This window comes from Dermacentor andersoni, chromosome 1 (genome assembly GCF_023375885.2).
Source record: "Dermacentor andersoni chromosome 1, qqDerAnde1_hic_scaffold, whole genome shotgun sequence".
In the NCBI taxonomy this organism is placed as follows: domain Eukaryota; kingdom Metazoa; phylum Arthropoda; class Arachnida; order Ixodida; family Ixodidae; genus Dermacentor; species Dermacentor andersoni.
The window spans coordinates 240686228-240709792 of record NC_092814.1 but is presented as its reverse complement, the minus strand read 5'-3'; the positions used below and the strand labels follow the sequence as shown (position 1 = coordinate 240709792).

General features: G+C 42.7%; 1 protein-coding gene across 1 annotated transcript; it reads left to right on the top strand.

Moving 5' to 3' along the window:
- Nucleotides 1–342: 342 nt before the first annotated feature.
- Nucleotides 343–23302, top strand: Gdh (glutamate dehydrogenase, mitochondrial). The gene is made up of 11 exons (XM_050195835.3): nucleotides 343–917; nucleotides 2257–2457; nucleotides 4832–4918; nucleotides 5580–5668; nucleotides 5769–5867; nucleotides 6622–6759; nucleotides 12163–12303; nucleotides 19511–19715; nucleotides 20403–20494; nucleotides 22159–22221; nucleotides 22547–23302. The coding sequence occupies exons 1-11, from the start codon at nucleotides 485–487 to the stop codon at nucleotides 22664–22666; spliced, it is 1668 nt and encodes a 555-aa protein (XP_050051792.1). The 5' UTR covers nucleotides 343–484; the 3' UTR covers nucleotides 22667–23302.
- Nucleotides 23303–23565: the final 263 nt, after the last annotated feature.

The following is a 23565-nucleotide window of genomic DNA, read 5'->3' as shown; positions in this document are numbered from 1 at the left end:
AATGAACTAAACGTCAAAATGCGATCGTTCTGCAAAATTTGAGCAAGAACAGTGCAGCGGTGAACGCAAAATCTTTTGTTGAACACGCGCAGCCAAATATTTAGGACCCTGTACATATTTTAGATCGCGCGCGCTTCGTTGACAGAAAATAAATAGTATTATTTCGCACACTGTATAATTTGGGCAGTTGAAAATTGTTTTGATTAGGAAAAATTTGTAATTTAAGTTCTTAAACACAGCCGTAAAAAATAATGCAGTCCTGAGTGTCTGTTTAAGCACTTGGCCGTTTTGGCGCTGCCGTGCCCTTGTATATTTAATGAGGTATATATTTGGATTGGCACTAATCGTATCCAGTTGCCAAGCCCTGCCCAAAAAGTGAATGTTAGGTCTGTATGGGTGGAGGACTTAGACCGTCTTAGCTACTTTTTTTTTTTTTAGTGTGAGAGATTTCAGTTTGCAGTGACCGGAGGCACACATTTTCAAGATGCTGAAGTGCGGAGCAGTCACCTTGAGGCAACTTGCGAACGTGTACGGCCAAGCAGGAATATGTCGGAAGACCGTGAAGTCAGCGATCGCGCCCATGGTTTCACAATACCAGAGGCGGAGTTATTCGGACCACAAGATGCCCGAACATCTTCAATACGTGGAGGACTCGGAGGATCCTTCGTTTTTCCACATGGTCGAGTACTTCTACCATCGAGGCTGGCAAGTTGTTGAGGACAAATTAGTGGAGGAGTTTAAAGGGAAGCTTAGTCTGGAGGAGAAGCGCAAGAAGGTTCGCGGCTATCTCGCCCTTCTCGGACCTTGCCATGCGGTGCTTGAGGTATCCTTCCCTTTGAAGAGGGACAATGGGGAATACGTGATGATCAACGGGTGGCGGGCACAGCACAGTCATCACCGGACGCCCTGCAAAGGAGGTAGGTGCAAGGAGGCTGCTTTCCCGAAGGGCGTGATCGTTGTATGCACGGACCGTCGCGGTATGCGCATACGCCGCATGCGCAGGCGGCCGTGGAGCGCGCGTGACTCGTTTGGTCCAGCTCCAACGGGTTTCCGGACGAGACCTCTGTTCGGCCACCTGTTTAAAGCTGGATTTGGCGAGCGCTATGTGAGCCACTCGGAAAAAAAAAAAGAAAAAATGCCGCGCACGTTTGCGAAGCCAAAGAGCACAGCTTTTGCGACCCATCCAGGTGCTAAGAAAGTTTCCCTCTCGACGCGTGCTCTTCTGCGCCGTCTCGTTATTCTTCGTTGCTTTCGATCAACGGGACAGCATCATGATAGATAGCCACTTCGCCAGCTAAATAAAAAAGGAAGCCATTGCCGTTGAGACTTTTACTCTTCAAGCAATTTCCCTTTCAATTTTCGTTATCATGTGGAGGTCAACTACGTTCTTTATCACCAAATGACCCTGAGCTTCGGTAGCTCTAGGTCATCAAGGCCCACTCTTTCCTGACAGACCATGTGCCACACACGTGTTTTAATTGGGAGAACGACCTACAGAAGTTCGTTTCTCCAATTTTGTTTTCTTCTTTTCTATCCGTTTTTAAAGTGCTCTACCTTGCTTGTGGGACCGGGGATAGATAGTGCGCCGCGGTTTTCTGCCGTAATATTTATTAGTAGAGGCTTAACTCTAATTAGCTCGAGTCAGTAATATAGCAGAAAAGCTTTACGTACGGCCTAAAACGCCAATCCCAATGTCATGGCCCTTAACAAGGTGATTGTTATATAGGTTAGGTAGCTGTTGCAAAAAAAAAAAAAAAAAAACAGCAGCATACATTGCTGTATGTCATAGCCCGCTATCAGCTGTGTATACCAAAAGTCTCCGTCAAATTTTGCTTTGTTTTCTACGCAGCAATTGAAATTGAAACTGAATATTTGTAGCGATGTGTAAACCTGCATATATGCCGCACATTACAATAGTCGAAATACCAAAAGTAGGCTTGTGTTAGTTTACTTTGATGAAATATGGCTGCATGATTTCAGTTTGTAGATGGTCAAGTGCAGTAATATCCTGATGCCGCCTTTAAAATTGTGAATGCTGCTCTGCATACATATTTTTTTCTTTTTCACCCTTAACCAACTGACACTGCTTCATAGTAAGTAATGACTGCCTCTAGATAACTATTTTAAAAAAGTGTTTTATTTACCTGTCTAGTAGTTTTCACTGTACCTTTGTGTCTCTTGCTTGAACACTCCTGCTTTTGATTTCTGCCGACTGAACATTAACAAATTTGTTACGTGTGTTTCACCTCTTTGCAGGTATTCGGTACAGCTTAGATGTGAGCCTAGATGAAGTCAAGGCTCTGTCTGCCCTGATGACTTTCAAGTGTGCCGTGGTGGATGTTCCCTTTGGTGGTGGCAAAGCAGGCCTGAAGATCAACCCGAGGGAGTTCAGCGAGTTTGAGCTTGAGAAAATCACTCGAAATTTCGCTTTGCAACTGGCAAAAAAGGGCTTTTTAGGTGGGTTTCATACTTTGTCATGAAATTCTAGGTCGGTAAACCTGTTTCATGATGTACTTTGGATTGGGAAGTAGGTGCATTGAACAAGTTGTATGTGAAGGTTACAACATATATGTGAAGGTTACATTAGCTGTCTCTTGTTAGATATGTTTGGAGCATGTTGCCTATTTATTGTGTGCTGTATTAAAAAAAGAAAAAAAGGCTGTCATGGTGCTTGCATTTGCTTTGCCCTGTTCATTAACATTTTATTTCCTACTCCATTAAGAAACTTGTACAGGGTGACTGAAAAATACTGTAACACACTTTGAATTTGGTTTTATATTATATTGTTTGAATTTTTCAGGACTGACATTATTCAACTTAAGTTCTTTGTGTTTTTTTTATATAGCACTACTATTTTTATTGTTGTTGGTGTCCTGTTCTTTTAGGGAAGATGGTCTCTGAAGAGTTGCACCACATAGTCGTTGCCCACCTCAAGCAGGGGATGATGATTCCACAGATAGTGAAGATGCTCAAATTGCAGCGTGTTCGAGTTCATCGCTTCGTCAAATGGTTTCAGGAGAGAGGGGGCATCAAGGACCGGCAGCGAGGGGGGATGCCTTGAACGGCAAGCACCAGGGAGCCGAAATTGGGAGTCGGCAAGAAAAGTGCGAGAAATCCACTGAGAAGCATAAGAAAACTCTCCTGAGAGCACGGAGTTAGCAACTCGACCATGCAGCTCCTTGTCAAAGACGATCTCAAGCTCACGATGTGCCAACCAGCGAAAGAACAGTTGCTCATGGACCAAATGAAGGCATTCAGGCTGGAAAAGTGCTGCAGGATGAAGCAGCTGAGCCGTGGTGGAGCCCTGAGCCCGATTCTGTTTACCGATGAGAAGATTTTTCACCGTCGAGCCTGCTTGGAATTCCCAGAATAACTGAGAATTGTTTCTGAAGGGTTCTTTGCAAACTGTCAGAGTGGAGAAAACCTATTTTCCCAAGAGTATCATGGTTTGGGCTGGAATTTCGGGCCTTGGCAAGACCGAACTCGTTTTTCTGCCGAAAGGGATCAAAATCGATGCCGAAACCTACCACAAGCTGATCCTGGAGGGTGCTGTCATTCCCTGGGATCAAAAGAATGCAGAAAACATTGACTGGTGGCTGCAGCAGGACTGGGCCCCTGCCCACGAAGCGACGACTCTCGAGTGGGTTGACGCAAACCTTCCTGGCTTCCTGGGGAAAGACATTTGGCTGTCAAACCCCCCCCCCCCCCCCCCATCTCAGTCTAATGGACTTCGCTGTTTGGGGAATCCTGGAGTAAAAAGCGTGCTCTTTCAAGCACAAATTCATCAAATGTCTTATACATTCTCTGCAGAAAGCCTGGGTCGAAATCGCTCCAGAAGATGTCATGGCTATATTGAAGAATTTCCGGAAGCGTCTTCAAGCCTGTATCATCAAAGCACAAGGTGGACATTTGAATGGCTTTTTGAATCAAATAAAGCGTGTCCCATTTTGTTTGTTCGTTGAAGAGTTCTGGTTGTTTGCATTACAGTATTTTTCGGTCACCCTGTATTGTGTGTTTAGCACACATGGTTGATAAGACTCCTTCTAAAATGTGGAGCTTCTTCCTTTCGATCATTTTGTTCTGAGAGAATTTTGTTCTGAGGTTTTTATTCTTTTGTGTGAATTATGTCTGTTACTAATTGACTCTAGGACCAATGTTACTCACTAGCCTAATTACTTGTAGACCATTACATAAAAAATGGCAGTTTTTTTTTTTTTTAATATTTCGCAAGCATTTCTGTGCCTACCCAATGAGGAAACCCGTCTAATTGTCTGTCTATCCATCATGCAAGACGATCGCTTTCAAGATGGGGCCCGCAGCAGCGAGTGAATTTGCCTTCGTGCTGCCTCTTGCTTTAACGTTAACTAAGCAGCGAGAACACAGCACACATGAAGCTATCAGCACTCCGTGCACTCTCTCCCCATCACAGATTGCTTTCAGGATACTTTTTGCGCGGCGGCGCATACGCAGCCGCCGCCAGAGTACAGCTTATAATAGTTTGATGCGGATGGACAAGGCCCTAAAGAGCAATAATGGCTTATAATGATTGGAACGTCATCAGCGCACCTGGTGCTGCCTGCCACCTGCAGTAGTTTGCTTGTGCCGTCAGTCCACCTTGTGCTGCCGTCTGCAGCAGTTCGTGTCACCGCAATGCTGGTGTTTATACTGGTTGGATCAAGTTTCAAAACATTGATAACAACACTGGACTGCATGAAGATCAAGTGGCACAATGCTTATGCATACTTAGACAACTCCGACAGGAGTTTCTGTGTGAATTTATTTTCTCACGAATACTGTTTTATTGACCATACATATATAATTCTACCCTTAGGTCCTGGAGTTGATGTGCCAGCACCTGACATGGGGACTGGTGAAAGAGAAATGAGCTGGATTGCCGACACCTATTCTCAAACCATCGGTAGGAACTGGCATCGCTTGAATAGTAGCGTCAGTCTCATTATTTCTCTTCTGAGTTGTGGGCCTGAATACGAGCTGGAGCAGTGGCATTTTGATGGGCAAGAATGTGAATGCACTTGCGTGCCTATTTAAGTGCTCGTAAAGTATTTCAGGAGGCCAGAAATAATCTAGAGCTCTCCACTTCCTGCATAGCCCACAGTGCATCTTTGGGATGTAGAAACCTAGCAGCTATTTGCTTTGAGCGGGAACGAGGCTATCTTGGTTAGGGCAAGTGGTATGTGTGTGGGAAAGCCTGCTCACGAAACTTCGTCGGCTGGCTTCACTGCAAGCATATGCACACAGTGGGGAAGCTGGCTTTTGTAGTAATTTTAGTAGCACAGGTTTTTGGAGTTTAGATTAATAGTAGCTATAGTTATTGTTACAACTATACTGCACCATTTTGGTTAAGTGCTGTTTTTCAAAGCATTGCTACCTTATTTGCTAGCATTGCTGTTGTGGTTGCTTGGTATATATTTTAAAATATGATGCCATTTATTAAAGATGAAATATTTATTTATTTTTTTGTGTTATTTTGAATTGTTGAATTGTTTAAATGAGTCTTATTTTTATGACTGATCTCTTTTTGAGCCAGCTTATTTGAGTCTTATTTTTTCCTTTGTCAGGACATAGTGATTTGAACTCTCATGCCTGTATCACTGGCAAACCCATCAACCAAGGCGGCATTCATGGCAGGGTATCTGCCACTGGGCGAGTAAGTTCTCTTCATTGTCTGGTTGGCAAGTCTCAGGTTTGGATATTTCATGTCTAGCATGTGCAACTGTTTTCTTGTTTTCTGTGTTTTACCTCTTTAGGGAGTCTTCCACGGCATCGACAACTTCATCAATGAAGCAAGCTTCATGAGCATGATTGGAACAACCCCTGGCTGGGGTGGAAAGACATTCATTGTCCAGGTAAGAATTTCTTACACACCTCTGTGACGTTAATGTGGTGTATCAAAATACCGTATGAACAGGAATGTAGGTTGAGTGGGACGATAGGCCCACTTCTTGAAGTGAAATAAAGCTAGAAAAAAGATTGCCGAGAAGCATTAATTTTTACAATGGCACTGCCACCAGTAGCGAGTGCCGCGTACAAAGTCCACAAGTGCATCCTTAATCTGTGGATGCACTGCACGACGCCCATGAAATGACATTTCATGTAGGCTGCATGCTTACAGTTTTCCTCTTTTTGTGCCCGCTAATATCACGCACTTTTTTTCAGAAATGCCAAACTGGCGCTGAGCGGCCATGTTGCCATATATTTCGGCAATATCTGCAGCTGTTATCTTGAACGCAGCTGAAAACTCTCTGCGTGCCGCTACTCATCGCTGACCAGACAAAAAAAAAAAAACTCCCACACATACACACACACACACACGAGGTTGATCGGAAGAGCGCATAGAAGACCCAGTGACAAAAAACAATAAACGCCAGCAATCACATTTGGATGTCGACGCAGGTTTGACTATGCGTTCGCCAACATGCACGCTGCAGGTTGTTAAGGGCTGCTTTATAAAACGAGCGGTGACTTCAGCCTGCTTTTTAAAAAAAAATTCCTTATACTTATATATTCCAGTTTATATGGCAGTCGGCAAGCAGGTGCCTTGAATGTACTTTTTACATGTGTGTTTTGTGCTTGTGTTCACAAGGTGCAACTCTCTTATAGGGCCTTGGAAATGTCGGACTTCATTGCACACGCTACTTAACAAGAGCTGGTGCTCGATGCATTGGCATCCAGGAAGTGGATGGCGCAATCTTCAACCCTAATGGAATTGATCCAAAGGAGATTGAAGAGTGGAAAATTGTAAGGATTATCTTTCAGTACTGTTAGTACCTCTGAACTGATATTTGTAGTTTATGTTTTTGGTTCTACGTTTCAACTTTTGTACTTTCTTAAATTTAGATGCCACAAGTTGGGTATTTCTTTTCTTTTGACTTTTTGAGTTGATATTTTTGAAGAAATGTGGTTTTTACCAGCAAAACCTTCCATGGTTCATGTTTTTAAAATTATGTTTGTGAATGATAATAGAATGTTTTATCATCTCACTAGCAGCTTGGCTTGGTGTGTATGCAGTAGCTACAGTACACTGGCAGCATATATGTGCAGGCAGGGTTCTTCCCAGAAAATTTTTAGAGGTGGACATTTGAGGACTGTGGGGCTGGAGGCACTAGCACACACGGAATAATGACAACATAACCGACATAAGAGTGCAATCACACAACGCAACAGTGGAAGAGGCTTGTATTTCTGCACTTTGCACATACTACACTTCAAGCCTCTGATTATTCAACTTGGCCCACTTTTCCACTACCGTATCATATGCGTAGCTGTTGACTGATATCAGGCCCTTGACATGCAATACGAATGAGGCAGTCCATTTCTCAAATTTGCCTTGGATAAGTTTCTTAGCTGAAAAGTCTCTCACAGTATACCATGTGCGATGGGAGCATAAGGTATGACCCTTTCGAACCGTATCCTCTTGCATGGCTCTTCATTCTACACAGGCTCTTCGAAAGGCCTCTTGTTGTATTTTATGCACAGCTTGCAAAACATCCAACCTTTGATGTTGTCGTAGAAAAACGAAGGATGGTTACGAATCCAAAATGTGTTGAAGACTGATGCTTGCTTGGTGTCTTAGCCAGTATTTGGCGCACTGCACGTTGCTTCAAGGCTGAGGTTGAACTGCCACCGTCATGTGCACTCTATTTCGGTCTCTTCGACATGGGTAATGTCAGCTGCTCAACAGCATTCACATCGGGTGCCTCCGGCTGCATATGTTCTTTGGCATCACCAGTCACTTTTTCAGTCACTTCAGCCATCTCCAGCAGATAGCACGACTCTAAATTCCACGAGGCTTTTATTTGCGCATTGACGTCCCACTAGCGTTAGAATGCACGAGGCTTACCTTGGCTTCGTAGCCTCGTACCGGCCTCGCCTGCATGTGGGACATTCGGTTGCACCGCGCCATTGTGAAAAACTTAACGTTTTGAAAGCGTAAATGAGCCAGACATGTAGGCACTGTACTAGGGCAAATATTGCACATATAGAAAAATGCAGCTTCTTAAAAACATAAGTGAAATCAAGTAAAAGAAGAAAGCCATGGCCACGTTGGAATAGATGCCCACAACGATGACGACAGAAGAAGAGCTCTTCCACTAAGTGCGGTAAGCACGAGCAGCATGATTGGTATCTCTACGCTGAAGGTCATATCTGCGATTACGGGGGAGCTATTCTGAATACTTGTTGAAATCCGCCATATTGTTGAAAAACTCAAGGTTGCCTCATCTGATTGGTTGAGAGCAGGCTCTCAGGCTGCTCTCTGCTAATCAGATTACACGACTTTGAGATTTGAACAACATGGCGGATTTTAGCATGTGTCCAGAATAAAACCCGCAGCCATATTGCTACATTGTTCTGGAGGTCTAGTACCGTGATTGTCTGTGTTTCTGGCTCGCAAGTGTGTGTGGCGGCTTTCTGCTGGCATCTATGCTTGCCCATAACAACGCGCTTGTGGAAGCCGGCCCCTCATACTCGTAGATTCCACTGCGCAGGCACAGGAAGTTGTCCCCAAGTACAGCAAACTTGAAGCCCGAGAGGTGGGTGGCAAAACCAGCTGCCAACCATGGTAGAAGCCTGTGTGCAGGTGACATCCGACACTGGCAGTCATAGCCTTAGACCCTCCTCTAAATTGTTGTGTGAAAGAGTGCTCGTCTCTAGTGGGACACCACCTAATAAGAGACACATGATAAAAACTGCTACACTAAAGCATACTTAACTCGTATTTTACATTTTTAAGTTCCTCACCGCTTTTTACATATGTACATTACGATCTTAGTTCAGTGTTTTCATGTCGGTGAGGAACCAGCCTTTGCACATATCTTGTATGATGGGGCACTATTGGAACATTGGAGCAGCCATTTGGAATGCAGAGTAATGTTAGAGCAGCTTTCATTAGTGTTCGGAAAGGTATGATGGGATTCAAGTTCCAGTTCAAGTTCTTTTATTGATCACATAAAGATGCATACATTGGGTACAGTATAAAGGTGGGGCCCTATAACTCAGAGTTGTGAAGGGGGCCCCTAGTTGTGCAAATAAGAATCCAGTGCAGTTCTTGAGGGTAACTCATGGTCAAGTACCATTTGAAGTTGCTAAGAATTGAAGCCACTTCTCAGTCACTAAATAAAATAGGTTAATGTTATGCAGCTGGTTGTTGAGGCCATTGTGAAATTGTTTCATAGTGGCTGTGAGTTACTTACACCTTAATGGGGCCCAGCAACACTTTCTGAAGACAGTAAACACACCTGCTTAGTTAGAAAATCTTGTTGTAAACATCTGAGCCTAATATTATTCCTGTAGTTGCAGCAGTTAGCTTACGTTACAGTTTTGTTTAAGAGGCTGTCTGCATTTTCCTTTGCCTTTTGAACATTTATTTCCTGCATACTTGTATGCACATTTAATTAGTGGCCATCAGCTGCAAATCTTAGCTGTTGCAATTAAGTAGTGCCTCTAGCAGAAGCTAAAGTGAAGAAATCTCATTACTGATGAGGCAGTGGCACCATTTAGTGATAAATAGCTCTGCGCTGTTATGACCATTGAGAGATGGGGAATTGGGAGGAGGGGTGTAAGAAGGCCACAGTGTGACCTGCTGATGCCTAAGCTCACTGTGGTAATGGGAAACGCATGGGGGCATCATTCTGTGTGGGCATGGCAGAACAGCCCTGAGTGCAGTTCCGTTAAATGCAAAGGGAGTAAGGGTGCAAAGGCATGGCAGCATATTATTTCTAATGACTGTTCATATAATGTGCATTCAGAAACTGTCTGTCGGAAAAGATTGAGGAAGTGCTCTTTAAATACCAGGCACAATTTGCACTTTTTCATAAAAGGTGTTGCAGGGACTCTTTAAGCTAATTTTCTACCTTGTGACATATATTCTGCGACATCACCATCCCATTTGGGGTGTACATTTGAACAACCTTTACTGATGCCATGACATTACAAGTAGCAGTAACAGAACAGCTGTGGCCTGCTTGTTTTAATTCAGTTGTTATTGACAGCATGTTAGTGCTGGTAAAAATCTGGCAGCAGTGTGTACCAGTCTGAAGTGCTGTCTTGTCTGCACTTCTGAAGTGGCTCAACATGGACATTCCTAGGAATGATCAACATGCTGGTTTGGACATTTGCATGCACCTTGTGCTTAACTCTGCCAGTTGGTGACTAAGATCTCTGGAATGTGGCTTTTTAGGAAGAAATCATGTTTAATGTGACTATTACAAAAACCCTTTCATTTGTCACAACATTTTTGCTGTGCTAAAATGAACTCATCTTAGCTGCACCACATATGCATATACGAATTGTTAGCTTGTTCAATGCAAGATTTACAAATTTGGTATTCGGAAAGTAACAGAAGTGCCATAAGACATGCATCTCGCACATTTTAAGTGTTAACAGTACTTTCACTTCTAGGAAGGAAAGTTTGTATCATTTTGTTGGTGTGGGCGATTGTACAATTTCTAAATCTTTAAAATTCCAATTGCAGCATAATAAAGATATGTGTATGTGCAAGATGCTTCTTTAATCATAATTGAGTGTTTTTAATCCAAGAAATTCGGTTTCTTGCAGTTTATGTGGTTCAGTATGTGGTTAATGGCTTAACAGCAACATGTAAAACATCGCAGCATATACGTCATATGCTGTGTGCAATAATACATAGTGAGATGTACAGCTGAAACAAAAATGTTGGCTTTGCCTATGACTGAAAGAAGGTACTGCTGGCTAACATGCATAACTTTCATGCCAAGCAAATATATTGTTTACAGTGTGCTTAGACTGCTTCCCACTGTGGTGTTGAAGCAGTACCACAGTGAGCTAATCAAATGTCAAAAGAACTGCTTTGATCAACCATTTATATTGTTATGAAGCAAAAATATTCTTGTATAGCATGAAATAAAAAATGACAGTAGAAGTCTTTGGGGGGGGGGGGGGGGACAATTTTTTCCCTGATCAATTCTAGATTTTTGTTCACGGTAGTTCACCATGCTGAGTATCCTTAGTCACAGTCAGCGAAGCTGTTTTTTGTTTGCCAGATTGAACTGGAAAAAAATTGTATGTGTCTAAAAGCACTTGTTACTGGCTCAGTTTGTTCAGGTATAAAGATTGCATCTATTTTCTGTCTTTGTGCTGTGCTAATTCATGCTGCTATGCTTTCCTTGCACCTGTATGTGTGCTCCTAAAATGTCAGTCCTATTTGTAGGCATTTAGATGAAGAGTTGTATGTTGTACTTCTATAAACAATGTTGACATGGGTGTCGCAGTGAAATGTTCTGGTAAGAAGAATATAGAAGTGTGAGACTTGTGTAGTTCCTTAAAGGGACACTAAAGGCAAATATTAAGTCAAGCTAAAGTGATAGATTAGTGCTCGAGAATCTCTAAGGCATGAATATTATTGCGAACAGAGCCTTAATAACAGAGAAATTGAGCTAAATGCAGGACATGATTAGAGACTCCCCTGGGACATTCAAGTACTTGCCCAATGACGAAAGCACTCCTCAGTTAAATTCTGTCACTAGTACTCAACCACTCATTGAAAACATCATTGTATTGTAAGACGAAATAATATGCTACTTCTCCAGTTCTATTTCATTTTTAGAAAAAAGAACTCATTGAAATTACCTTTGACCACGATGGGGCGGTCGAAGGTTTCGTTTTCACTCGACTCCGCGCCGCCTGCACTTTCGCATTTCAGTAGTTTCGTCATCACATAGTGCTGCGCTCGTTTTGCTGGCTCAAAAAACTTGCACAAACTGCAAGTAGCAGAGAATTCAACTTCCATGTGATGTCGCGGGATGCCCGAATGGTCTACGCTACTTGACCAAAAAGCAGCTGCAGCAGCAAATGGTGGTGATTGCATATGCAACGTCACCACTCCCCCCGGTTGGGTGGCAGGAGGTTTGAATTTCAAAAAAGGTATTTGGATCCTTCAGGTGCACTTTTCTCATAAACTATGATTGTTTTTTCTTTCTTTTTTTTTGGCACGAAACAAGCGTTGTGAGGTTTCTGGAATGGAATGCAAACGCTACACATTGACTTAGTATTTACCTTTAGTGTCACTTTAAGGTTGCTTGACTGCCTGACCACCTTATGCCTAGAGGCAAACCTTATTTCCTACACATATAACAGCATGAGTGTAACACCTTGATCTTGTTCCAGAACAATGGCACAATCAATGGCTTTCCCGGTGCTGAGCCTTACAAGGGTGAGAACCTGATTTATGAAGATTGTGACATATTTGTGCCAGCGGCGCTTGAGAAGATAATCACGAAGAACAATGCCAACAAGTTTAAGTGCAAGGTAATGACTTGTATTTCTTGCAATTTAAGAATTGAATGAAACCTCAAACATACATGTAAAATTTCAGTCCCACAAACAAATTTTTTAAGGCATTAGCATTAGGAGTGTTCAGTTGAAAAAGAAAGTATGCATGTCTATCTGTGAAGTGTCAATAGCTGGTTGCATGGTAGGGGTAGAGAGGGGATCAGAGAATTAAAAGAGCGTATATGTGTATTTTAAATATATGAACAAGAAAAAATGAAACCGAGGAGCACGATTTTTATTAGTCAAATCGTAAGAAGCCAACAAACAATGACACGGAGAGCATAGGGGAAACTATTCATAGTTCTTGCTTGAATTTCAAAACTAAATAAAAGTGGACGTAAAAACAACTGACCACAGGTGAGGTACGAACCCATGTCTTCGCAATACGCGTGCGATTCTCTTATCAATTTGAGCTATTGCGGTGCCATTTTCTCATCCACTTTCTGTTGTATTTATGTCTGTATATTAGAACTACCGTCTTTATTTGAATCTAGGCCGATAGTTTTTTTTCATATAATCATATACCCAACTCTAGGGTCGGCTTAGATTCGAGGATTTTAAAAAACATGCCAGTTTGTAATTGAAAATGATAAATACAGTGCATAGCTAGCGTCATCTAGAACAGTCAGTATCGCAACCACTATTAGCCGCGCCAGTAGCCAACTTTGAAGTACATGAGCGATGTCGCTATGTCGACCCATTGTCTCCTTTACTAGATGCCTGCCACATGAGTGGAAAACCAGCTGCCAAACCTTTTCCCTTCTCTCCTCTCCACTAGTGTCTGTCACGAGTGCCAAATGTCGCTGGCAGAACCACTGGGCACTACCTTGCATGGCTTCCAAAATCTTCCTCGGGCGTGCGCGCCGATGTCAAAGGCGATTAACCTTCATCATAGCTCAGTGGATGTTTGCAGGCATTACAGGTGACAGCTATTCTAGTGCCAGACAACCAACCTTTAAAATGCACACCCAAAGGATTGTGCTGACCATGGAACACAGTGCGCTGGGTCACCAGTCGTCACCACCGCCCACCGCCCTTCATGATGGATGGATGTTGTAAGCGTCCCCTTTGGAACAGGGCGGTGGGTTGTGCCACCAAGATCTTGCTATTATACTGCCTAATGACCTACCTAGGTTAAAAAAAAACTACAAAAAAACGGTGAACCAAATTATCTGACCCTCTATTGTGAACTTTGCTTTTTTTCATGTCTCCGATTTTTGTTGTTTCCCTATTTTTCTTCCACGAATCTTCCGATCGCCTCTTCCTAATCTCTATTGCGGACATGTTTACTTTCCCCCTGCTCTCACTGAACCCAAGGGCTTCAAGGAGGCCAGTGGTGCCTAAATCGACTGCTGGGCAGATGTCTTCACATTCTAATAAAGCATGCTCTATCGTTTCCCTAGCTTTACTGCAGCAAGCACATGCTTTTTCTTCCTTATATCTCTCTTCATAGGTACGTGTTCTAAAGCATCCTGATCTCACGTCGAAAAGTAATGAGCTTCCCTTTGAGTTATCATAAATTGTTTCTTTCCCGATTTTGTTTTTTTCCTCCTAAGTAGTTACTCATGGCAGGTTTCTTTTCTGTTGCTGCCTCCCATGAGATTATTTCAGCCTCTCTGACTTTCCGCTTGATGTTCTTTGTTGCTGTGTTGCTCACCCTACAGGCCGCATACTTGCTGGTAAGCTTGCTAGTTCATTTCCTCCACTGTGAATCAACATTCTTCCTGTACAAATACCCGAGAACTCTCCCAGCCCATTTACTTGCTTCCATATTCCACAGGCGTTTTTCATAATAAATTTAACTGTGAGCTTCCCTCACTTCAAAACTTGTCCAGCCCTTATCATCCTGCACAGCTTCATTTGTAGTCTTCCCATGAGTGCCCAATGCAAGGCGTCCCACTGACCTTTGGTTGCTATCGAGTCCTGATTGTACCCCTTATTTCAAGCAGACAACCGCATTTCCAACAGTAAGTCCTGGAAGCATTACACCTTTCCACATAGCCCGGAGCACCTAGTACCTATTGTATCTCCATAGCGCTCTGTGTTTCGTTATGGCCGCATTTCTCTTCCCCTTTACTGTTATTGTTTTTTCCTGTGTTTCCATATATCTGTTGCATTCGTTTATCCATATACTAAGGTATTCATATTCTTTTACCCGAGGTATTTCCGGGCCCTGAATTGACACTGTCTGTTCACTGTTTTCATTGAATACCATAATGGCTGATTTTTTAACGCTAAATTTCAGACCTAAATTTTCGCCTTCCTATCCACAGATATTAGCCAGATGTTGCATATCACTTTGCTTGTTAGCTAGCAACACAATGTCGTCTGCATAAAAGAAACCTGGAAGCTGCTGCTTTACTACTGTACCTGCCCGTTTGTATGAGAGATTAAACCCAATATTACTTCCCTCTAGTACCCTTTCCATCCTCGCCATGTACATCATAAACAGCAGTGGGGATAAAGGGCACCCCTGCCTCAGTCCCTTGTTGATATGAACTTTCTCCTCGCTCCTCATCCCTTCCCATTGAATGCAAACGGTATCTTTTAGGTAAATCTCTCTCAAAAGCTGTATACAATCGTCACCTAAGCCTTTCCCTTCCAGAATATCCCACAAAATGTTGCGGTCTACATTGTCATATGCTCCTGTAATGTCTAAAAAGGCCATATATAGCAGTCTGCTTTCTACTCTTGGTATTTCAACACACTGAGTAAGAACAAATAAGTTGTCATCCAAATGCTTACCTATCCTGTAGCCATTCTGAAGTTCTCCCGAAATGCCATTATTCTCTGCCCACGCTTGCAGCTTCAATTTGATGGCCTGCATTGCTAACCTGTATATTATCGATGTAATGGTGAACAGTCTATACGAGTGAATTCTTTCTCCCCGTACCTTTTTAAGTTAAAATCATTGTACTGTGTTGCCAACTGTCTGGTATTCGTCTATCTTTTAAAGCTTTTTCCACTGCTTTCACCAGAGCTTCCTTACTTTTGGTCCTAGTTCATTAATCAGCCTAATGGGAACCTTGTCTAGCCCTTTGGCTCTGCACTCAAGAATTTTCTCTTGGGCTTTTCTTCCAGTTGAAATTCGTCAGCACCAGCTCCTTTTCCATCTGGTTCTCTTTCATCCTCTTTTTTTCTTCAATTACAACCTTGTCATTGCCTTGGAAAGATACTGCCGTTATCTTTTGGATGTAATTTAATGCCGCTTCCCCTTCCAGTTTCTTTCCATCTTCGTCTAGGATATGTTATTGTATTGTTGTTGACTTCCTGCCTAATAAATTTATGTGGTCCCAAAATATTCTAGGTGCGGCTTTCTTTTTCTCGCGTATTTCTGACAACCAACATTCACTTTCACCTTTTATCTTTGCTTGCACCAATATTTGAACCATAGATTGTTCCTCCCGATATATTTCCCATTTACTGGTTACTTCATCCTGCGGCAACTGCGCCTTCTTTGCCTGCCTGTGCTCTCTGGATGCTTTCTGTCGTTCGGTGATCGCTTCTCCTATCTCCCTGTTCCACCAGCTTTTTGGTTTCTTTTTTCCTTTCCAACAAACATGTTGTTTCTCTTTCCGTATTTCTGTCGTTATTTCACTTAGAAGCTCATTATATTCCCACTTGTTACTTGGCCACCTGCCAAGTTCTTCCTCGTCTCTCGTGGCTATATTTATTTGTCCAGCTTTCAAATTTGGGATGGCCATTTAGCACTCCTTGCTCTCTTTCCCAACTACATATCCTATGTTCAAAATGATGTGTTTATGGTCATTCCCTATGCTGCTATACTTTTCCTCATCAATGACCATTTCTCTCAACTTATCATGAATTCCTTCCGTCATCAGACAGTAATCTGTGGTTGATTGGCTGTTTCCCACTTCCCACGTGGTCTGCCCTTTACACTTAGGCCCTGTATTCATGATAACGAGGTTATGTTGCTCACAAAGATCTTGCATTGACTTCCTGTTGTTGTCAGTATAGCCATCTAGATCCTGTATGTGGGCATTCATGTCGCCTAATAGGATAATTTCGGCATCATTCCACTAACTCTTGATTCTTCTCTGTGCAATTATTTCCAGCCCACAAGTAAGTTACGCCCAGCCCAGTTTTCTTTCCACTCATTGTACCTGAAAACCAATGATGCTCTTGACACTTTGAATGTTGGTCACGAATGCCACTTCGCGACGTTTGTTCACAACTGAGGGCAGGCCCGTTCCGCTGGGAGCACGAGCCATTCTGCAGGCCTCTAGTAAAGGCGGCAATGGTTGACCTGTGTCGTATAGGCGTGCGGTGTGGTCCATAGCGTGGCGTTATCGTAATGGCACCAAACAGGCGATGCCACTGTAGTGCCTCTTTCAAACGAAAAGTTGTGCTAGCCGCAGAGGCATCGTCAAAATTTCAAGCCGGGTGGGACTTTGGCATCAATGAGAAAAACGTCCATCATTGGAGGGGTAACGGGGGATGCTTTTTGCATGTGCGGCAACGAGGAGATGACAGCAATGAGGAAAATAAGCGTGCGATAACAGAGAGAAGCTGTTCACCGAGATTGTGCCACGTTTCGATGCATGCGAGCCGTGCTGCATCGTCTGCACATGCATAGGTGCGCTAACACTTGCACGCGTCCGCAAGTGTGCGTGGTCTGGGCTATAGCAACGAGGCTAGCAGCGATGATACCGCAGAGTGAGCTCGGCATGTGCATATTAAATAAATGCTGCTTTCATTTTGTGACCGCTGTCCTCACTTTTTTGTTCAGCCTACATTCGAGGTAAGTCTCTTTAATTTTTTTCTGGCTTTGGACATTTGGGGGTCTGCTTAAGGTCGGGGCCGGCCTAGATTCTAGTATATACGGTAACCTTGGGAGTGTTAGCCAGCGCCGCCACTTACGGCCATGGTAGATGGATGTAGTACATCCTTTCTACCGCAGGCATCATGTAGTACATGAACTTTTTGGGTGAAGGCAACTAGTCAATAAACCTACACATGCTACCTGAAGGCATCAAAGCTGCCAGATTCGAGACCCTCACTATGTAATGAACGAGAAGAAAGGAAACTGAGTGTGGTGGTCTTCTCTGGACCACCGCCAGTTGCACTTTGCTCCTGAAAGAGACAGGACATGTGTTGAGTGAGCTCCTGAACAATGCCTTGCAATGTGGTGAATGCGGTTTAAATCGTGGATCTGTGACCTAGGTGCGACATTTCTAGTGTTTACCAACGAATCGTCACAGAATTTTTCTTCTGTCAATTACTATGCTGGCTATGTGTAGTAACATTGTGGGTGAAGGGTGGCCTTACTCAGTGCTGCAGTAATGGAATAGCTGTGTCAATTGTACTAAATTGCGCCAAGCGCAATCCTTTGTGCCATCCTGCTCCAAAACATCATTTTAGCAGGAAGCTGCCATCATCATGATCATCATCCTGGAAGCTACCACCCCTCCTAAAATGGTGCTGGTAGCTGGGATGTAATTGAATGTACAATTAAAAAAAAATCATCGAAAAAACAGTTAACATGTCTGCATATTGTAGGTTTTGCAGAACCCTGTCACAATTTAGACATTTTTTAACATTTTAATCTCGTAGTTAAAAAAAACTTGCTTTTCTTGCTGCTGAAATTTGTTGAGAGTTCAGTTTTTTTCAGTGGGTTGTTCCTCTCGGTTATCATTGTTGCCATTGTTCACGCACTTATGAATCGGTAAGCTCACTGATTTGGGTATTGTTTAAAAACTTCTTACATATTCTGAATGTGGAGATGTCTACGAGTGACAGTCGGGAAAGCGCATGAAGCTCCTTCACTCCACTCCACAACACACAAAGGCGCTATGCCAGAGTTCGTTGACTCTCCGACATGGTGCAGAGAAGGCTCCAAGGGCAGAATGTCAATAAACATGGATTTGTTAGTGTATTTGCACGATTCTACCGCTCCACCGTTTGTACCGTGCAGTTATATTACCGCCTAAATATCCTAAAAAATAACTTGGTGCCAATTCAACCGTGCACATCAAGTAATGAAACCTTAGTTGACGCATAGTGTGTACAAACAATTTCATGGAACATACAAAAGTGCACTGGCACGCACACAGCTGAATCTTAGCGGCTAGTCGCTATCGTAGTCCGATGACACCTCCTTTTCACTGTCTACTGACCACATAAAGTCATCTTCAGTTCCATTTAATGCATTTGAACTGCTACACTTGAAGGCTCGCGCAACCACTGTCTACGGAAGGGCATTCCACACACCATGGACCCACCTTGCGATGCCTCTGAGCGTCTCTTTCTTCAGCTGACCCATTCAATGGCAGTGTGGGTAGTTGCACAGAGTTCTTTGTTTCTTTTCTTTTGTAACAATCGGTTTCATTTTTTATTTTCAGTAAAATTAGTTACAATTGTAACGCACATGCAAATTTTAATGCACCTCTTATTAAAGAAAGTGCATGTTAAAATCGTGCAAATATGGTAATCTAAGATATAACACAGTGCGACAGTCACTGCGCTTACAGGCCACGTAACATGAGAACGAGAAGTTGCGTGAGTAGAGGTTCCATGTAACCAACTCATAGCGGGCCTGTGCACATCTGCTGCAGCGATGAAGTGCTCAGCGGAAAAGAAAACAAGTGGCACCCCGGGGGCTGCCACTTGGGTGGCTAATTAAAGCGCGTCTTAGTGACGTGCTTGTGCGGTGCCTCGTGCCCACAAAGAAAAGCACTGTTTGAGCAGGAAATTAGCTCCTACACGCTAGCTGTGTCCGCCATGTTGCTACTTGGGCGACAATTCCCAAAGATCGAGCTAAGCACCACAGGCAAGCTGGGGATGAGGTGCGGGAAGATGCCGGGAAGAAGCGGGTATGGATGGCTTCAATGATTAGCTTTCGAGAATGCCCCAAAAGTAGCTGCCCTAACCAACCAGCAGACAGTCCTTACAGTATAATGATGCCTTTGTGAAGTACTTGACAAAACGAAAAAAAAGAAAAAAGTGTTTAGCCAGCAAATGAAAAAGAAACTCTACTACTGTACTAAGGCAAGCCTTAGTAGTCTGTTTGCAACTTTCTGTCTTGAGGACTGAAGTTTACATCCTTTGGGAACTCAAAAGATAATATTCTGTTTTGTCCTTGAACATTAACATACCAGCTGGTGTACCCTTTGAAAATCCTTGGTTTTGATATGTGTGAAATGATTTTACCATCCTCTTTCAGATTATTGCCGAAGCAGCTAATGGACCCACGACTCCTGCTGCAGACAAGATTCTCATGGAGCGCAATGTTCTGGTCATTCCCGATTTATACATCAATGCCGGAGGTGTGACAGTCAGCTACTTCGAGTGGCTGAAAAACTTGAATCATGTCAGCTATGGCAGGCTTCTCTTCAAGTATGAAAGGGAGTCTAATTACCACCTCTTGGGTGAGAACTGTCTTTAATTTATACAGCTTGTCTTGTTTGTCTCCTCTTATTTGCAAGCTATCTGTGGTGCAAGCACACGGAAGTGTATTGTGCCCTAGCATACACGGAAGTGTATTGTGCCCTAGTTACTGTTTGCGCATTTTATGATGATTATTGTTAACCTTACTGTTCCTGTAAAATATCCTGCACACACCTGAGATGCAGGAGACCTAAAGGGTGGAGGACACGTACAGGTGAATCAGGACATGTAGCGAAGCATATATAAGCTTTTAACAGCTGACACAGTAAAAGTAACGGAGTACAGCAGTTTGACCACAACTTATGATAGTCATAATGTATGGGCTATGACATTGACTTACTTATTTCATGCACTTGTGTATAAAGGTGAAGTCACATTATGAGTGACAAGTTATTAACTGTGACATTCAAGTTTTCTCAGAAGTTTATATATAGCTCAGTTGAAACAGTCCAGTTCATTTCATTAGAAACAAGAAAAATGGTACGTGCAAGCTTTGGTTGTTATTGTAGCAAGAGAGCAGTGATTATGGTATAATTTTACAGTGATAATTATGCATTGATAAGCCTATTTTAATTGTTCTAGTTCCCATTTGTTGCCTGGAATGCAACAGTTTAGACATTGTCATAAGATGATGTTAATGGAGAATTATTTGTTCTCATGTATCGCAGAGAGTGTTCAAGAATCCTTGGAAAGGAGGTTTGGCAAGGCTGGTGGCCGTATTCCAATCATGCCAAGTGAATCGTTCCAGAAGAGAATCTCCGTAAGCCTATTATATACCCTTACCTTGGCATTTATAGTGCGACATTTTTTTCTTCTTTCTTTTGTAATGTGGCACAGATAAAACTGTGCTGAAAGCGTAAAGCATAGTTTTTTTTCACCATCCATCTGTGCCCGCCCTCCCTGCATCACATCTTAAGTTCCGTGATCATTAGACAGTGAGGGGTCCATCGCAGACCGATTGCTAGGAACCACTGGTCTGGTGACACAGCAGGTTTGTCACCTTCAATATGTGTTGCAGGTTACCATAAGCAGTGGTGCAACAGCTATTCCAATTGCACCAAATTGTGCGAAGAGTGGTCCTTTGTGCCCTTCTGCTCCAAAATGGAATTTTAGCTGGAAATTGCACCATGCATGTGCCAAATGAAGTATAAGAATGAAAGCTTCCTTCTGTTGATGCAGCCTGGGTAGTAAAACCGAAACCTAAAGCTCGCTGTTGGCCGTCATCATCATCATGGAAGACAACCATGTGGCCCTAGCCATGATTATAGCCAATGCTGTCGGTTCTCCATTAGCTCTCCCCCGCTGTTTTCATGCTTTTGTTGCATTTCTCTGGCGAATGTTCGAATGTACTGCTGCCATGCTGTGTTTTTGTTTGTACCCTGTATGCTACAGATCAGTATACCTCATACCTGCATGGCATGGAACCCACTCAAGGAGGATGTCGAATCAAAAAGAGGCCTTGGATAATATTATGTCGCACATTATTTAGCATAGTTGTTGGCGGTGCCACTTTAAAAATATGTTGTAATACTTCTACTCAACTGCTGCCATATTATAATTTGCTTACAAGTCTGGACCTTCTTTGCAACTCTGTATGATCAGAAGAGCAGATTCTAAGGTTGTAATTTAATTAGCTTTCACATGTTTGACGGCACAGCTATAGATATATGCTGGAGAGATTCTGCATATTAGAAGAAACCTGTTGACGTCTTCACTGTAACTTTGGTTTAGTCACGCACATACTAGGGCATGGTCTTGTTGATGTTTTTGTTGTTGCTCGTTTGAAGCATGCCAAACAAGCAACACCTGATAGAAGTCTAAATCGTAGAAGCAGTATTATAGCGCAGAGTATGCACATGGAAGGCCATTCTATTAAAAATAATGAAACTACTTCGGTAATTTTCAGTCTGAATGCCTGATTGATGTGCATAAAGCCGCCTCTGCTTTATTTATTGGCAATTTCAGTTAAAATCGTGACCATATCTGGTATGGAACTGTGAACGTATCTGGTTGAACACTGCACCAAAAGTGCTTGACGTTGCGCCAAATCAGATCTTTTTTTTTTAATTATGGGGTTTTACGTGCCAAAACCACTTTCTGATTATGAGGCACGCCGTAGTGGAGGACTCCGGAAATTTCGACCACCTGGGGTTCTTTAACGTGCACCTAAATCTAAGTACACGGGTGTTCTCGCATTTCGCCCCCATCGAAAATGCGGCCGCCATGGCCAAATCAGATTTTTGCTTGCGCCAAAAGGTCTAGTGGCTTAACACTGCTTCAGCAATGTTTAAGGTTTATGATGCTGGTTTTAAGCACTGTAATTTCTAAAAAAAAAAAGAAAAAAAAAAGTGGTCATATTGACATTAGGCTATAGCATGAATGTTAAGGTTTTTTTTTTAAATATTCTGTGCTTATACTGTACAGGGTGCATCAGAAAAGGACATAGTACATTCTGGTCTGGATTACACTATGGAGAGGTCAGCCAGAGTAAGTAGAAGTTTGAATGCCTTACCTTACATTTTGCAGACCACTAAGTCTTTCTTTCTGCAGTTCTTTTGTTATTGCAAAAGTTGCTGAATAGATTCTATAATATTGTGCAGCTGTTGTCACTGTTGAAAATTATTTTAGAATACCCTGTGCTAAATTTCCATTTTTAAATATACCTGTTGTGTGCAGCACTTATAAAGCTTTGATAACTGTAGAGCTGCCCAAAGGCACATTTAGTTTAGTAAATCTTATCTATATTCTTTTGAAATGTGTGCCTTCACTTACATGCATTGAATGCTCATGTGTCTTCCTTGTTTTAATGCAGCAAATCATGCGCACTGCCATGAAGTACAACCTTGGGTTGGACCTTCGCACAGCTGCCTATGTGAACTCCATTGAGAAGATCTACTTGACATACCGTGAAGCTGGTCTCACCTTCACTTAGCTTAGCTCACTCATCAACAGTGTGGACTCGCACCTATGCTTTGAATGAAAGCACACTCCACACATAGCATACTAGCCAGTTCTCTAGACCTTTCCTATCTGCTTATTGGTTCTGCAGGCTGTTTCACAGTGGTTCTGGAACATTTGCAGGAGTATCTTGCTGGCTCTCACCCTACCATTAATGACTAGGCTGATTCGTCAGCCACAGCGGGTCCCACAAAACCTGACCAAGTGTGCATACCAAGGACTGCCTTGCTGAAGGCTTAACTATTATGACAATAAACCATGCCGTTAGTTAACACAAATGATGCACGGAATTTTCTACTGCTTTTTTAAATGCTGCAAGATCAGCAAATGCCATGCTTGTGTATTATGAATTTTCCTTGTTGGAATTGCATCAGTCATATTTTTTTGTCCCATTTGTAAGCATATATACCTGGCTCAATGGCAGTAAAATCCACTGTGATGAGGCTACATCTTGTCGGCACAATGTTTCACTAGGGGCATCACATTCTTCATTGATCATATTGGCTCTGTAGAAGCAGACATTGTGAAACTTGTGGGCAAGTGCACTTTCAGCGTTTTGAACCTGTGTGCGCTTACAGAATGGGCAGTAAAAATGTGATTAATATCCATAGTTGCAGTGATGTGTCACATTGAACTTGACATTAAGAATATGGTGCTCACAGATTTTTGCCTTATGTGATGTGAAACCTTTCTTTTATTAGTCACCGTAAATATATTGAAAATTTTTTTCATAAGACAGATTGAGCCTGTATCTTGCAAAATGCCTATGCAGCTAGTGAGCTCAGACAGGCTACACTAATCATAACTGTTTTGGGGGCAGCTCTGCTCTGCATGGGTGCAATCGATTAAATACTTTTTCATTTAGTTAAAATG